This window comes from Ranitomeya imitator, chromosome 8 (genome assembly GCF_032444005.1).
Source record: "Ranitomeya imitator isolate aRanImi1 chromosome 8, aRanImi1.pri, whole genome shotgun sequence".
NCBI classification, from domain to species: domain Eukaryota; kingdom Metazoa; phylum Chordata; class Amphibia; order Anura; family Dendrobatidae; genus Ranitomeya; species Ranitomeya imitator.
The window spans coordinates 176,866,866-176,884,053 of NC_091289.1; the positions used below are offsets into that span (position 1 = coordinate 176,866,866).

The 17,188-nt window shown below is 42.1% G+C and overlaps 1 protein-coding gene across 1 annotated transcript in view; it reads left to right on the plus strand.

Moving 5' to 3' along the window:
- The window catches only part of TRABD2B (TraB domain containing 2B), a 298,954-nt gene extending 284,228 nt beyond the window's left edge, over window positions 1-14,726 (plus strand). The window contains exon 7 of the mRNA XM_069737959.1: window positions 14,372-14,726. Within this exon, the coding sequence (XP_069594060.1) occupies window positions 14,372-14,585 (214 nt within the window). The 3' untranslated portion in view covers window positions 14,586-14,726. The remainder of the gene's footprint in view (window positions 1-14,371) is intronic.
- Window positions 14,727-17,188: the final 2,462 nt, after the last annotated feature.

Below are 17,188 nucleotides of genomic sequence, written 5' to 3' on the forward strand. Positions count from 1 at the left end.
ATTAATATAACTGAATATGAGGTTTTCAGTTTAACATTCTGATCAGACTGTATGAAGCCCACTGCCCCTTCACGAAGACTAGAACATGCTTTGCAAAAAAGAAAAAAAAAAAGAGCATGAACCGCACATCCCAACCATCGTTTTGGTGTTGGTGCTGTGTGGCGGCCATTGTTGCTGTGGCTTTGTGCTGGTGGGGCGGCGCGGTCTGGAGTCGTGGGGACTCAGTCTTGCAGCATGGGTGCTGTGGGGCAACAGGCCGTCCGCCCTGCTGGTGCATGGTCGCTGTGGCGGTGGGCACCGCACGGCTCCGCTCCGTTAGGGCGATAGGACCCACTACGAGGTTTGCCGTGAAGTGGCAGTGGGCTTCATACAGTCTGATCAGAATTTTAAACTGAAAACCTCATATTCAGTTATATTAATTTTTGCCTAGCGGCTTTAGATCAACGTATGATTTTGGGATGTGCGGTTCATGCTCTTTTTTTTTCTTTTTTGCAAAGCATGTTCTAGTCTTCTTCTTGGACCAGCACTCCTCCCATTTGGCACAGGTGATTTTAATTAGCAGGAGACTGCAAAGTAAGGGGTCTAGCCCATTTTGGCTCTCACTGAAGAGCTGTAGGAAGGTGAGTTTAAGTGCTCCTTTCATTTTGGTGTTGGTGCTGTGTGGTGGCCATTGTTGCTGTGGCTTTGTGCTGGTGGGGCGGCGCGGTCTGGAGTCATGGGGGCTCAGTCTCGCAGCATGGGTGCTGTGGGGCAACAGGCCATCCGCCCTGCTGGTGCATGGCCACTGTGGCGGTGGGCGCCGCACGGCTCCGCTCCGTTAGGGCGATAGGACCCACTACGAGGTTTGCCGTGAAGTGGCAGTGGGCTTCATACAGTCTGATCAGAATTTTAAACTGAAAACCTCATATTCAGTTATATTAATTTTTGCCTAGCGGCTTTAGATCAACGTATGATTTTGGGATGTGCGGTTCATGCTCTTTTTTTTTTTTTTTTCTTTTTTGCAAAGCATATTGCATTATTAATAGTCGCCGAACACAGCCAAATGTCACTGGAGTCAATAGGAGTAAAAATGACCGAATATGTTCGGGATCGATCGTCAAACGTAAATTCGGCATGAATGGGGTACCAATAGGGCAGGAATATGGCAAATTCAGATTCGGTGACCGATTCTGAACATATTCGCTCAACTCTAGAGGAAGGGACATTGAGGAATAGGTACAATGGTATAGCAGTGGAATGGTTTTGCACACATTTATGTTATATCCACAAGTCATCTATCAATTGGGCGAACGAGTGCTCCCCATATCCCTTGTTCCACCAGATGAGGTGACCACTAGGTGCTGCATCTCGGGAAAGAATTGATAGAATAATTTTAACTGCAGTTAAACGAATTGTCTTCTTTATCATTTTCTGTGCCCATAGTCGCATGTAGCCTGAGCCTAAATGATGTGGAGGTTAAATATTCATGTTGCCCACTCAACTCAACATCTATGGGGCCAATGAAGACAGATTTTCATGGGTCCATTCTATCTCCTACTGTGAGGGAGGAAAGGAGGACAGGGAATCTTGGCGATTGCAAGGGTCCTACACTTGAACTGGTGTTAAATATTCTTTTTGGGAATACTTCAGTAAAGGGGCTGCCCAGTGTAAATTTATCTATGTCTAAAGGGCTGCAAACCAATACAAAAAATTACAGCTATTGCACACCTTCTGCAGATCCAGCGCTGAATCTCCACTGCAACTAAGGTCTTTGTTGATAGGCTGCAGTGGTGACGTTAAGTGCCGTCTACATTAGCATCAGCGTTGAGTTTGATGATTATATAGATGGCGTCACTGCTGCAGCCTCTCAACAAAGACTTGGGCAGCAGCGTAGAGAAAGTGCTGAACCTTCGGAGTCTGTGTATTTGCTGTGATTATTTTACAGTTCTACAACTCTATGACCACTATAGCCACAGAAATGTTTAAGCTAGGCAAGGAGTATTCCCACGTAGAATATTTAGCACCAATTCACCTATAGGATTCCCACATTCCTCTGACTTCCCCCTTTGTTGTTTCCAAATTGAATCTGTGAAAAGCTGTCCTCCACAGATGTTGAATGGGGTGGCATCATACATACTCAACATCCAAATTGTTTAGGCTTTGGCCTTACGGTGATTTTCACCACTTCACAGTCCGCATAGCCAAAGTTTGCTTTATGCATCATGGCATCATGCAAGTGATTGGAGTCACATCATGACCTGCAGGCTACCGCCACAGTCAAGTCTGACTTTTTATGACTTGCATATTGCAGTTGTGGTACGTTGCAGGTCACAATGCAATTCGAATCAATTGCACTATGCTGGAGCTGCACATTCATGTGGCCCAATCCTTAAACTGACAAGACGAGGAGGAATGTTTGGCGCTCCTAGTAAATGATTGCCAGTAGAGATGGTAGAATTGATTTGTAGGACAATGGTCCATCGGCAAGGTCAATAATCTGTGAACGCTGGACAGAAGGCCTAGAAATCTCTTTACATCCTGGTATTGCCGGCTCTTGTGTGTTACGCTGCAATTAATAATGTGACATCAGCCCGGCTAATCGAAAGAGCAGCTGGGAACGCCGGAACATAAACTTCCCTTCTAGTGGTCACAGAGTCCCGACTTGGCCAATAGACTGATGTCCTGTAAAATGATTCTCCCATGTCTAGCTGCCATCCTTCCATGTATGGATAATAAAACAGAGCTAGCTGTCAATCACATAGTGGGACTCCTAAATAGGCGGAGGAAAAAAGACAGGTCCTACTGAACCTTTTAGCTCGAAATATGTGTCAGTCTATTCAGCTCCCCCTCCTCTGTCCTCTGCTGCCCATACATCAGATAGGATTTGGGACAGGTTCCCTTTAAATGTCAGATATCAGGGTTAAATACTTTTAAGAAGAGCCATAAAGTTTCTGGAGATTTAGCTTTAGAAGTGCCCCTCTCCAGGAACAGAGTCTAGAAATGTTTCTCATTATTTCTGGCATGTCTTTGTTGGCGTTTCATTTTTTATTTGATTGTATGAGTAATATATATACTGACAGTTGCGTTGGCTTTGTATGTCCTTTGATGAGTACACATCTGCTACTTGTCGTGCTATTGGGCGCTTAGTTGCAGCACTTTATAGCTGAGTGTACTCAATGTGCATACAATACAATGATTGTCTTACCGCTGTCTCTAACATCATGTCCTCCCTCTATCTGAAACTAAACCTGTCAAAAACTGAACTCCTCGTGTTCTCTCCCTCTACTAACCTACCTTTGCCTGACATTGCCATCTCCGTGTGCGGTTCCACCATTACTCCAAAGCAACATGCCCGCTGCCTTGGGGTCATCCTTGATTCTGACCTTTCATTCACCCCCTACATCCGATCACTGGCTCGCTCTTCTTACCTGCATCTCAAAAACATTTCTAGAATTCGCCCTTTTCTTACTTTCGACTCTGCAAAAACTCTTACTGTTTCACTTATTCATTCTCGTCTGGACTATTGTAACTCTCTACTAATCGGTCTCCCTCTTGCAAAACTCTCCCCGCTCCAATCTGTCCTGAATGCTGCAGCCAGGATCATATTCCTCACCAACCGTTACACCGATGCCTCTACCCTGTGCCAGTCATTACACTGGCTACCCATCCACTCCAGAATCCAGTACAAAACTACTACCCTCATCCACAAAGCACTCCATGGCTCAGCACCACCCTACATCTCCTCCCTGGTATCAGTCTACCACCCTACCCGTGCCCTCCGCTCCGCTAATGACCTCAGGTTAGCATCCTCAATAATCAGAACCTCCCACTCCCGTCTCCAAGACTTTACACGTGCTGCGCCGATTCTTTGGAATGCACTACCTAGGTTAATACGATTAATCCCCAATCCCCACAGTTTCAAGCGTGCCCTAAAAACTCATTTGTTCAGACTGGCCTACCGCCTCAATGCATTAACCTAACGATCCCTGTGTGGCCTATTTATAATAAAAAAAAAAAAAAAAAAAGGTTCCTCGCATCATGTTCTCATACACTTTATCAGTATTAGCCCTCTGTGTCTGTACTGCTACATACTTAGGCAGGTAACTGGTTCATGCAGCTTTACATGAACACCTGAGCCTTACACTATGGCCGGTCCGAATAACTAAAGCAATTGTTACCATCCACCTCTCGTGTCTCCCCTTTTCCCCATAGTTTGTAAGCTTGCGAGCAGGGCCCTCACTCCTCCTGGTATCTGTTTTGAATTGTATTTCTGTTATGCTGTAATGTTTATTGTCTGTACAAGTCCCCTCTATAATTTGTAAAGCGCTGCGGAATATGTTGGCGCTATATAAATAAAATTATTATTATTATTATTATTATTACTACTTACGGCCTCTTTGTTCTTCTGCCGACGCGCACATCATATGGATTGTACGCAGCATCCCATTATTATCTGCATTTATGTAGAAGCTTTATGTGATAAACTCATTGGATTCAGGCTGTTGGTGTGAACTAGTGCACAGTGTTTTGAATAATCACTTTGTCCATGGTCAGAATGGGAATACTGTAGCTGCCTTCACAGCCAATTTGTAGGGACGATCAGATTTTCAATAGCACAGATGCACTAATAGGGGTGAATTATTATTAATATTAATATTCTATAATATAATCACCTTAAATTGTCTGTCATCCACTTCCATCTGGACATCCTCAAATCCCACAATCCACCGCGACGCACGGGAAGTACGCCGACCGCCATATTGGAATACCCAATTGATGGGTATTCCAATATGGCCGCCGCTGGTGGTACCAGGCCCCTGAGCAGTACCACCAGCGGGTCATCGCCGGAAGCCCCCACTGCTGGGACTCCCCCGCCTGCCCCCATTGGGACGTTACCACCCTCCCAATGCGATAGCATCGCGCCTCCTTCTAGTTAATAATAATAATAATTTTCAATAGCAATAGATTTTCAATTGCACAGATGCACTAATACGGGCATATTATTATTATTATTATTTTTTTTTTTTTAATAGCAATAGGTTTTCAATAGCACACATGCACTAATAGGAATATATCATTACTATTATTATTAATAATAATCATAATAATTTTCAATAGCAATAGATTTTCAATAGTACAAATGCACTGATAATAGTAAATTATTATTATTATAACAATAATAATAATAATAACCATTCGTTTAAAGGGACAGGTTTCATTTAAGTACTTGACCCTGAAGCTCCCAATGTGAAGCATCTGTATTTAACCAACTTGATCATTTCAGCAGATGCATGGTATGGTGTATAGTGGGTACTCCCAATTCTAAGGCTATTTTCACATGTCCAATAATCATCCATTAGAACAAATCCAGCAGCAATCTGTTCACAAAACAGTTATGGACACACAACTTTTTTTGTCTGGCTATAAAAAACTGATCTCAACTGGATCCGTTGTTTTAAAAATTGAAGTCTATGGAAAACGGATCCATTAAATAGCCGTCCATTTTCTTTCGTTAGTACTGATCCAGTAAACAAAAAAGTGGATCCTTTTCAAATGAAACAAAAACGGATGGCTGCTTAACGGCTCCATTTATCCATAGACTTCGGTGTTAAGGTACCGTCACACTTAGCAACTTTTGAGCGATAACGATAGCGATCCGTGACGTGCAGCATCCTGGATAGCGATCTCGTTGTGTTTGACACGCAGCAGCGATCTGGATCCTGCTCTGACATCGCTGGTCGGAGCTAGAAGTCCAGAACTTTATTTTGTCGCTGGATCACCCGCTGACATCGCTGAATCGGCGTGTGTGACGCCAATCCAGCGATGTCTTCACTGGTAACCAGGGTAAATATCGGGTTACCAAGTGCAGGGTCGCGCTTAGTAACCCGATATTTACCCTGGTTACCATTGTAAATGTAAAAAAAAAACACTACATACTCACATTCCGGTGTCTGTCACGTCCCTCGCCATCAGCTTCTCGCACTGACTGTGAGCGCCGGCTGTAAAGCACAGCGGTGACGCTTTACGGCCGGCCAGCGCTCACAGTCAGTGCGGGAAGCTGACGGCGAGGGACGTGACAGACACCGGAATGTAAGTATGTAGTGTTTTTTTTTTTTACATTTACAATGGTAACCAGGGTAAATATCAGGTTACTAAGTGCGGCCCTGCGCTTAGTAACCCGATGTTTACCCTGGTTACCCAGGGACTTCGGCATCGTTGGTCACTGGAGAGCTGTCTGTGTGACAGCTCTCCAGCGACCACACAACGACTTGCCAACGATCACGGCCAGGTCGTACCGCTGGTCGTGATCGTTGGAAAGTTGATCAGTGTGAAGGTACCTTTAGTTTCTGTGCCAGGACTGCTCAGCACATCCCTCCAAACTTTCCGAGCGCCACCACGCCACGTTCCTGAGATCTCTCCATTGAGTTAGATCCCTTCCTCTTTGGTACGACGACACTCGTGATGTTTCGTTCCTGAGACCGGGCACTTTGCACTAGAGCTCACTATTCAGCCCACCACGAGTGGTAGACTTACAATAATAAAGTACATGGAGACCAGTGTAAGGAAACCATTTAGGTGCAATTAATATTTCGTCCCCCTGTCTGACCTTGCTGGACAGAAACGTACACACGTCTTGTGTATGTTCCCCTGACATTGTAGCGGGTGCGGAATACAAAGACTGAACATTCTTCCTCACACCTCGCCACCAAGAGTTGGATAAGATTTCTCCAAGAGCCTTACAAAATAGTCATAGCACCAGATAACAGAACTATCTGGGAGCAAATAGCTCTGACAACTGGGCCTGATGGTCTGCACAAGGCCTGTCACCAACTCTCCCTGAAATACCCTCATATCTGACCAGAGAATGTGCCACCAAGGTGTACGGAACAGAAGACAGAAGATAGTAGTGATACATGCTCTCACACATTGAGCCTTCTCCGTTGGATCCACTCCATACAGCTTTTTTTCCTCTTTTGGATGAATGGATCTCTAAAAATACACTCAATTCTACATGTTTGTTTGTTTTTTTTGCTACATGTTCTTCAAAACCTCATCCATATGTTGTATTGTACCGTAAGTATCTGCAGATTCCTGGCATGGAAAACACATAGCAAGTATGAATGCGTTCGCATTAGCCGACTTTGCGGTGTTTAACGTCTTCCGGTTGATAAGTATTTCCCAAATGGTGGTCATTAAAAAGCTAATTTATACAGGCAGACCAAGATTCAGTTATACCCTGAGTGGTCAGTAATAGATTGTTGAATGCACATAAGCTGCCATTGTTCACGGCAGCACAAGTCCTGATAACACAGAGAACAATTATCTTTTCCGCAAACCAAAATATTATTTCACTTGACGAACAACCGACGGCCTGTTTGAAGTGCACAGTTATCATGCAGTGCAAATGGCTGGTACAATATCATACCGGTCAATGGTCAGTAATCGATCATTCATTGCATATAAGCTGCCATTGTCCTTGGCAGCACAGGTCCTGTTTACATAGAACGATCATAGAACAAGATCATTTCACCCGAAGAACAACCGGAGGCCTAAGCTTCACAAATATCGTGGACGAGAGTGCAGTGCACCTTACGGCTTGTATTATACCATATCTGTCAATTTTTAAAAGACAGAATCTGGGAGGAGTTTTTGGCTGCACCCCTTTTCTATAGAAACCATTGCCTCTCCATGCTTTGTTCCTGCCTCTACACCCTATGTCTACCTCACTGAGTGAGAACCCTACAGCAATCGATGGGTTCCAGGAGGTTTTGGACCGGTTCAGAAGGGGAATAGAAGATGTCTCTTCTGGAAGTACAGGAAGCATCGCACTATTTAGAGCCTTCCAATTATTCCGGAAGAGATGGCAAGTACAACGTGTGTGTACAAATTATTCCAGAAGAGATGGCAAGTACAACGTGTGTGTACAAATTATTCCGGAAGAGATGGCAAGTACAACGTGTGTGTACAAATTATTCCGGAAGAGATGGCAAGTACAACGTGTGTGTACAAATTATTCCAAAAGAGATGGCAAGGACAACGTGTGTGTACAAATTATTCCGGAAGAGATGGCAAGTACAACGTGTGTGTACAAATTATTCCAGAAGAGATGGCAAGTACAACGTGTGTGTACAAATTATTCCAAAAGAGATGGCAAGGACAACGTGTGTGTACAAATTATTCCAGAAGAGATGGCAAGTACAACGTGTGTGTACAAATTATTCCAGAAGAGATGGCAAGTACAACGTGTGTATAAATTATTCCAGAAGAGATGGCAAGTACAACGTGTGTATAAATTATTACAGAAGAGATGGCAAGTACAACGCGTGTACAAATTATTCCAGAAGAGATGGCAAGTACAACGTGTGTAGAAATTATTCCAGAAGAGATGGCAAGTACAACGTGTGTGTACAAGTTATTCCAGAAGAGATGGCAAGTACAACGTGTGTGTACAAATTATTCCAGAAGAGATGGCAAGTACAACGTGTGTGTACAAATTATTCCGGAAGAGATGGCAAGTACAACGTGTGTGTACAAATTATTCCAGAAGAGATGGCAAGTACAACGTGTGTGTACAAATTATTCCAGAAGAGATGGCAAGTACAACGTGTGTGTACAAATTATTCCAAAAGAGATGGCAAGGACAACGTGTGTGTACAAATTATTCCAGAAGAGATGGCAAGTACAACGTGTGTGTACAAATTATTCCAGAAGAGATGGCAAGTACAACGTGTGTGTACAAATTATTCCAGAAGAGATGGCAAGTACAACGTGTGTGTACAAATTATTCCAAAAGAGATGGCAAGTACAACGTGTGTACAAATTATTCCAAAAGAGATGGCAAGTACAACGTGTGTGTACAAATTATTCCAGAAGAATTGGCAAGTACAACGTGTGTGTACAAGTTATTCCAGAAGAGATGGCAAGTACAACGTGTGTGTACAAATTATTCCAGAAGAGTTGGCAAGTACAACGTGTGTATAAATTATTCCAGAAGAGATGGCAAGTACAACGTGTGTGTACAAATTATTCCGGAAGAGATGGCAAGTACAACGTGTGTGTACAAATTATTCCAAAAGAGATGGCAAGTACAACGTGTGTGTACAAATTATTCCAAAAGAGATGGCAATTACAACGTGTGTATAAATTATTCCAGAAGAGATGGCAAGTACAACGTGTGTGTACAAATTATTCCAGAAGAGATGGCAAGTACAACGTGTGTGTACAAATTATTCCAGAAGAGATGGCAAGTACAACGTGTGTATAAATTATTCCAGAAGAGATGGCAAGTACAACGTGTGTATAAATTATTACAGAAGAGATGGCAAGTACAACGTGTGTACAAATTATTCCAGAAGAGATGGCAAGTACAACGTGTGTAGAAATTATTCCAGAAGAGATGGCAAGTACAACGTGTGTGTACAAGTTATTCCAGAAGAGATGGCAAGTACAACGTGTGTGTACAAATTATTCCAGAAGAGATGGCAAGTACAACGTGTGTGTACAAATTATTCCAGAAGAGATGGCAAGTACAACGTGTGTACAAATTATTCCAAAAGAGATGGCAAGTACAACGTGTGTGTACAAATTATTCCCGGAAGAGATGGCAAGTACAACGTGTGTACAAATTATTCCAGAAGAGATGGCAAGTACAACGTGTGTAGAAATTATTCCAGAAGAGATGGCAAGTACAACGTGTGTGTACAAGTTATTCCAGAAGAGATGGCAAGTACAACGTGTGTGTACAAATTATTCCAGAAGAGATGGCAAGTACAACGTGTGTGTACAAATTATTCCAGAAGAGATGGCAAGTACAACGTGTGTGTACAAATTATTCCAAAAGAGATGGCAAATACAACGTGTGTGTACAAATTATTCCAGAAGAGATGGCTAGTACAACGTGGGTGTACAAATTATTCCAGAAGAGATGGCAAGTACAACGTGTGTGTACAAATTATTCCAGAAGAATTGGCAAGTACAACGTGTGTGTACAAATTATTCCGGAAGAATTGGCAAGTACAACGTGTGTGTACAAATTATTCCGGAAGAGATGGCAAGTACAACGTGTGTGTACAAATTATTCCAGAAGAGATGGCAAGTACAACGTGTGTACAAATTATTCCAGAAGAGTTGGCAAGTACAACGTGTGTATAAATTATTCCAGAAGAGATGGCAAGTACAACGTGTGTGTACAAATTATTCCGGAAGAGATGGCAAGTACAACGTGTGTGTACAAATTATTCCAGAAGAGATGGCAAGTACAACGTGTGTACAAATTATTCCAGAAGAGATGGCAAGTACAACGTGTGTATAAATTATTCCAGAAGAGATGGCAAATACAACGTGTGTGTACAAATTATTCCAGAAGAGATGGCAAGTACAACGTGTGTACAAATTATTCCAAAAGAGATGGCAAGTACAACGTGTGTGTACAAATTATTCCAGAAGAGATGGCAAGTACAACGTGTGTACAAATTATTCCAGAAGAGATGGCAAGTACAACGTGTGTACAAATTATTCCAGAAGAGATGGCAAGGACAACGTGTGTGTACAAATTATTCCAGAAGAGATGGCAAGTACAACGTGTGTGTACAAATTATTCCAGAAGAGATGGCAAGTACAACGTGTGTGTACAAATTGTTCCAGAAGAGATAGCAAGTACAACGCGTGTGTACAAATTATTCCGGAAGAGATGGCAAGTACAACGTGTGTGTACAAATTATTCCAGAAGAGATGGCAAGTACAACGTGTGTGTACAAATTATTCCAGAAGAGATGGCAAGTACAACGTGTGTGTACAAATTATTCCAAAAGAGATGGCAAATACAACGTGTGTGTACAAATTATTCCAGAAGAGATGGCTAGTACAACGTGGGTGTACAAATTATTCCAGAAGAGATGGCAAGTACAACGTGTGTGTACAAATTATTCCGGAAGAATTGGCAAGTACAACGTGTGTGTACAAATTATTCCGGAAGAGATGGCAAGTACAACGTGTGTGTACAAATTATTCCAGAAGAGATGGCAAGTACAACGTGTGTACAAATTATTCCAGAAGAGTTGGCAAGTACAACGTGTGTATAAATTATTCCAGAAGAGATGGCAAGTACAACGTGTGTGTACAAATTATTCCGGAAGAGATGGCAAGTACAACGTGTGTGTACAAATTATTCCAGAAGAGATGGCAAGTACAACGTGTGTACAAATTATTCCAGAAGAGATGGCAAGTACAACGTGTGTATAAATTATTCCAGAAGAGATGGCAAGTACAACGTGTGTGTACAAATTATTCCAGAAGAGATGGCAAGTACAACGTGTGTACAAATTATTCCAGAAGAGATGGCAAGTACAACGTGTGTACAAATTATTCCAGAAGAGATGGCAAGTACAACGTGTGTACAAATTATTCCAGAAGAGATGGCAAGGACAACGTGTGTGTACAAATTATTCCAGAAGAGATGGCAAGTACAACGCGTGTGTACAAATTGTTCCAGAAGAGATGGCAAGTACAACGTGTGTGTACAAACTATTCCAGAAGAGATGGCAAGTACAACGTGTGTGTACAAATTGTTCCAGAAGAGATGGCAAGTACAACGTGTGTGTACAAATTATTCCAAAAGAGATGGCAAGTACAACATGTGTGTGCAATACAATGGTAGAAAATGTGGATGCAGGAACATCTGCAACAAAATACATATGGATCTTGCTATGTAATTGCTGTGTCTATGAAATATGTTCAATTAGAAATGTAGTATAGTTCTTCTGATTCACTTTTTCTCTTACCCCATGTGCAGGGCATTGCAGTAGGCTAGATATCCATGGTTACAGGTAGCAAAAGAAAAAAGCAGGATGCACTCACCAATCTTCAAAGTAGCAAATTTTATTGAGTCTTCACAATTAAAACTTCATGGCCGTGGGAGAAGAAAAGGAGCTCGTGCGAGCAGGGGAGACGACGGCCGTTTCGCGCGGTCCTTGCGCTTCAACGGGTCTGCATGCTTAAAATTTGCTACTTTGAAGATTGGTGAGTGTATCCTGCTTTTTTCTTTTGCTACCTGGGACACATATGTTATTTATGGTTCTGCACCCGATATCTTTTTCGTCATGGCTGTTGCTGACATGATATAGCTTTTTAGTACCGGCTTTCCTGAAGATTATGGATTTAGTTGGGGCAGTGCCATCCATATGCTATTTTTTCTCTTTTATTCATATCCATGGTTACAACCAATAACAGCTAGCTAGCTAACTGTCACTATATGAGTGGTTGTAACCATGAATACCTTAACTACTACAATGCCCTGCACATCAAAGCAAATCAGAAGAACTATACTACATCTCAATTTGGAGACATTTGCTAATATTATCATTATTACACCTACTACATAATGGGATAGGATCTTGGAGATGGAAATACCCTTTAATACTCTATATTTGACTGATCAAGATGTTGACAATCACTTCTGACCATAAGTCACACGGCTGATGCAGTTACACAAATGAAAAACAAATAATGAAGTGATTCAGTATTTATGATCATTTCCATCTATGGCCAACTTTAGACTTTGTCACATATCCATTTTACAGAAGAAGTTTTTGTTCCTTTATACAAGCCACATATTATTTAATAAATGCAGCGGGACGTGTCTTTGTCCTTGAAGGCCAGATATAAAGAATAATAATAATAATTTATTTGTATCATTCCATCCTTGTAATTCACAGTTAAGGTTATTAGCTCAAGGATAATAACAAGTTAATTGCTCCAGTAAAAAAGTGTCTCTTTGTACGTAAAAAACGCACAAACCTTGAGCATAATAGAAAAGAATCACTGCATAAACATGACATATAATAGTATAGAACGATTGTTCTCATGTTTTTATTCAGCAAGTACTAGCAATGTAAAGAGCCACAAACTTTCAGAATATGAAGCTGCTTAATTTTTGCCCCGAAATCCATTATTTCTTTTTATGAATCAACATGAATGCTTTTCCTAAAGAGGCCCTAAGCTTGTCATCAGCTGTCTACATTACTCATGCTTTCTAACAAATATTAACATTATAAAGTTTTTTCTTTTTCTTTATAAACCACCAAAATATTCTGCAGCGTTGTACAGAGATCAGTCCCTGTTGCCAAAGGGGCTCCTACTCTTGTCTACATTTACTGGATTAGTAAATCTGACCCATTGTCGATGGTTGGACTTAAAGGGAATCTATCAGCAAGTTTTGTCATCTGGGGGCAGCATATTGTAGAGATTCTGATTCCAGTGATGTGTCACTTACTGGGCTGCTTGCTGTAGTTTTGATAAAATCACTGTTTTATCAATAGCAGATTATCACTAGAGGACTAGTAAACTACTGGCAGGGAGTTCTCCATATTCATGAGCTCTGTATAACCTCATCCCCGCCACTGATTGGCTGCTTTCTGTCTATGCACAGTGTATTCAGAAAGTGGCCAATCAGTGGTGTGGGAGCGGGGTTATACGAATATTTAGCTGGCTAGCTTTGAGCAGAACATTGTCAGCTGTAGCTTTGCTCTGTTATGTGCATGTTTTGCTCTGCATCTGGTTCCTTGATCTTATTGCCAGACCTAGGATTTGTTGTGACTGTTTGCGTGTGTTATCCCGTTTGCTCTTGACGCTCTGTGACCCCAGGTACTTGACCCCGAACTTGGCATCTGAATATCCGTTTTTCTTATCCAATTATCTTGATGTACCCTCCTGGCATTTGAACCTCAGATTGTTCCTTGATCATGCCTTTGTTTTGCCCCTCTGTACTACAAGCCCCCTTGGTATCTGTAGCTGTGGTTTTTATGCCCTGAATAAAATGACCGGACATGTATACATTTTACAGCCTGACCCTTCATGCCATGCATGCGGAAAAGCCTTGGCAACCCCATGCACAATAGATGGTTGGTGGGTTCTACAAAAAATAGCTGATTCTGCTGTCAATAATATGTTTGGCCAGCCTTAACCAGAGGAGCTGCATAGATGATAACTTGGTGAAGAAAACTGGGACCCCCTCCAATCCTGAGAATGTAGTTGTACCATCTCATGTGTTCCACAGCTCCCATTTACTGTATGGTTGGAGGAGATAGTAATGCTCAGTTATCTCCAGCAGTTCCATAGACAATGAATGAAGGGTTGTAGTACCCAGTCTTAAGTTGGGAAAATCACTTCAAAGCGCCCAAAACTTTAGCAACCTTATTCTGGCCTTGTAAGCATGAAAGTAAATGATGATAAGCAAGAGACTGAACTGTCACTTGATAACTATCTTTGGATTGACATGTTAATGAAGTAAGGTATTTGGCATAATTTAGCTATTTTAATCAGCGTATTCTGTGTTTTTAATTTTCATGAATTCTTTCCAGCAAAAAAATAACATTTTTTTTCTCCTTGTTTGCAGCACAGCAACTTTGCCTTCTAATACGAGAAATATCAATGAAGAGGAAACATCTGATTCCCTCATGTGGCTTTCCAACCAAGATGACCAGTATGTGGATGTGGAGCTAATGAACGTTCAGAGCAGCACAGCGTCCACACATGGCCTGGTTCTGCCTATCATCCTGCCTCTTCTGTTAACTGTATACATGACCACAGTGATAAGGACTGCATCCTGACAGTATGCGGATCTGCTCACAACATCTCTCACCGGAATATCCTGCTTGCCTGGATGAACTTTCTTTGAGAAGAAAAAAATGAATGAAAAATAAAAATCAATGCATCTTAGTAAAAAATAAGAGTATTCTTGGGAGAGTAAGCTAAAATTCTGTCCATGTACTTTGCTTACGTATACTACATTTGTGCCTATAAACAGTGGCTGCTCTTATTTTGGGGGCAAGAGCCATGATCATGGCAAGGTTTCTTCGGAATGTACAAGAAGAACATTAGTGGTGATTGCATCTTTCTGGGTAATAACTTGAAGGCACCAATGACATGTATTAAGCTCTTCCAACTTCTATTCAAAATCTTGACGTGCCATATGGGCTAGAGATAAGCAAATTTATTTATCTTGAGTCCAACATTTTTTACAATTCACTTTGTGCAAATTCAGCGGAAAAACCCAGCCACCCATCCTCTGTTTTGCTAAATTATAGAGTGCCAGGAAAACAGTTAAAATGAAAATGAATACTCACCTGTCCCACCACCACTGTAGACCACTGTCTGGCCCTCCTGTTCATCCTTTTTTCTCTTCCTTTCTCCGGCATGTGATGTCCTCTACGGGCATTTTCACTCTGCATTGGGGCTTCTGTGGCCAAGTAGGCCTCTAACAAAGTGTTCCGTGATGTCAGATGCCTTTTATGCCAGAAGCCCCAGAACAAAGTGAAGATGTCCGAAGAGAACCACGCAATGGAAGAAAAAGTAAACAAGAGGCCAAATGGAATGGAGGACTGGACGATGGAATATGGCAGAGGTGACAGGAGTGAATTATTTGCTTTTCCTGTACACCTTACGTTTATTCTAATCTGGGTCAGGAGAGCATAATAAGGAACATTCAATTTGCATCAACTTTCATACGAATTGAATTTCCTTGTGAAATTCAAGAGATCGACTGAATTCGAATCTCTGCCGTTTCGCTCATCTTTAGTTTGTGCTCCTAGGCATAGATGCAGCTGCTACCCTTTAATGACAATAGCTACGCCTCTTTTCATATGTTGCTTATTAGAAAATCAATTATATGTTGTCACTAGTGATGGGCGAATCCCTGAATGTTCAGGTTTGGTGAGTTTGGCCGAACACATGAATGGGGGGCCCAAACATCCATTGTTTGCCACGCTGTCATCTGCATGAAAGCACAGCAAACGCTGCCTCTTATCGGCGGTAAGATCATTACCGCTGGTCAGAGACCTGCAGTTCCCACACTGTCAGATGACAGCGTGAGCCTGCAGCTGTTACTAGAGGTAAAAAGTTTACCTCTGGTCACAAGCATCGGCCAATGGGACTACTACTCCCATCAGTCTACACCTGATGTCGCTGATAACAGCTAAAGCAGGCAATGGCTGATGGGAGTATTCATCAACCGGTGCCTGCACTATAAATAAATAAATTCTAAAAATGACGTGGGTACCCCTGTATTTTTGATAACCAGCCAGGAAAAACTGAAAGCTGCAGGCTGCAACCCTCATCTGTCAGCTTTAGCATGGCTGGTTATCAAGAATGGAGGAGTACCCATGCTGTTTTTTTAAATTATTATTTAAATAAATGTTGTGTTCCCCCCATTTTTGACAACCAGCCAAGCTAAAGCAGACAGCTGGGAGCTGGTATTTTTGGGCTGGAAAAGGGCCATGGATATTGACCCCCAGCCTAAAAATATCAGCCCACAGCCTCCTCAGAAAAGGCACTTCTAATGATCTTACCGCTGATCAGAGCAGATGACAATGCGAGAAGTGCCTGGTGTTCGGGGTGCCAAACCCAAACAGTAACACAGATTGCTTGGAGAAGTTCATGTTTGGTGTCCACGCCCAAATAGTAGGTGTTCGGTACGGACCCCAAACTTTACTGTTCTGGTTCGCCTATTTCTAGTTGTCACTATAATACCGAGGAAGGTTCGGTCTATAATGGGGTACATTGTTCGGGTTCCTTTGAGCCTCTCATAGGTTCAAGCATGCAGCTCTATTCTTTCCATTAAGTCCACAGTGAGTGCTAATGGTGGCTCCAAATGGTATAAGCAGAGCCCCACTTAGTGCTATTCCATCCACTGATCATTCAATGCAAGCTATGATAAAAAAAGGAGTAAAAGTAAAGTGCATGTAAATGTGAAAATCATTATTGATGGCAGTTGGAGATGGGAGAATCAATTTGTGGGACTCTGGTCCACCAGCCAAATCAGTAGTGTCTTACTGCTGGACTGGAGGCTCGCGAGTATCTTACCTTCCAGAATCCCAGGCCCGGTGTTTGATTAGCCATGGTGGCTCGACGTCGTCTCGAAACCATGACGCAATAATGTCATCACGACAGCTCAGCTAATCCAAAGCAACACCGTTAATCCTTGATGGCATGAGATTTGTGAGCCTCCCATCCAGCGGCCAGACTTGACCAATAGGCCGGAGTCCTGTGAATTGATTCGCACATCTCTATTGGCAGTACATCCACCCTTACGATTAAATAAAGTAGACAAGCATCGATTAATTTTCTATTGAGCGGCACTCATTTTCAGGGAAAATCATCTGTTTGTGTTAAAGATCATTTTCATTTAGTCTCAAATGTAAGATTAGAATATTAG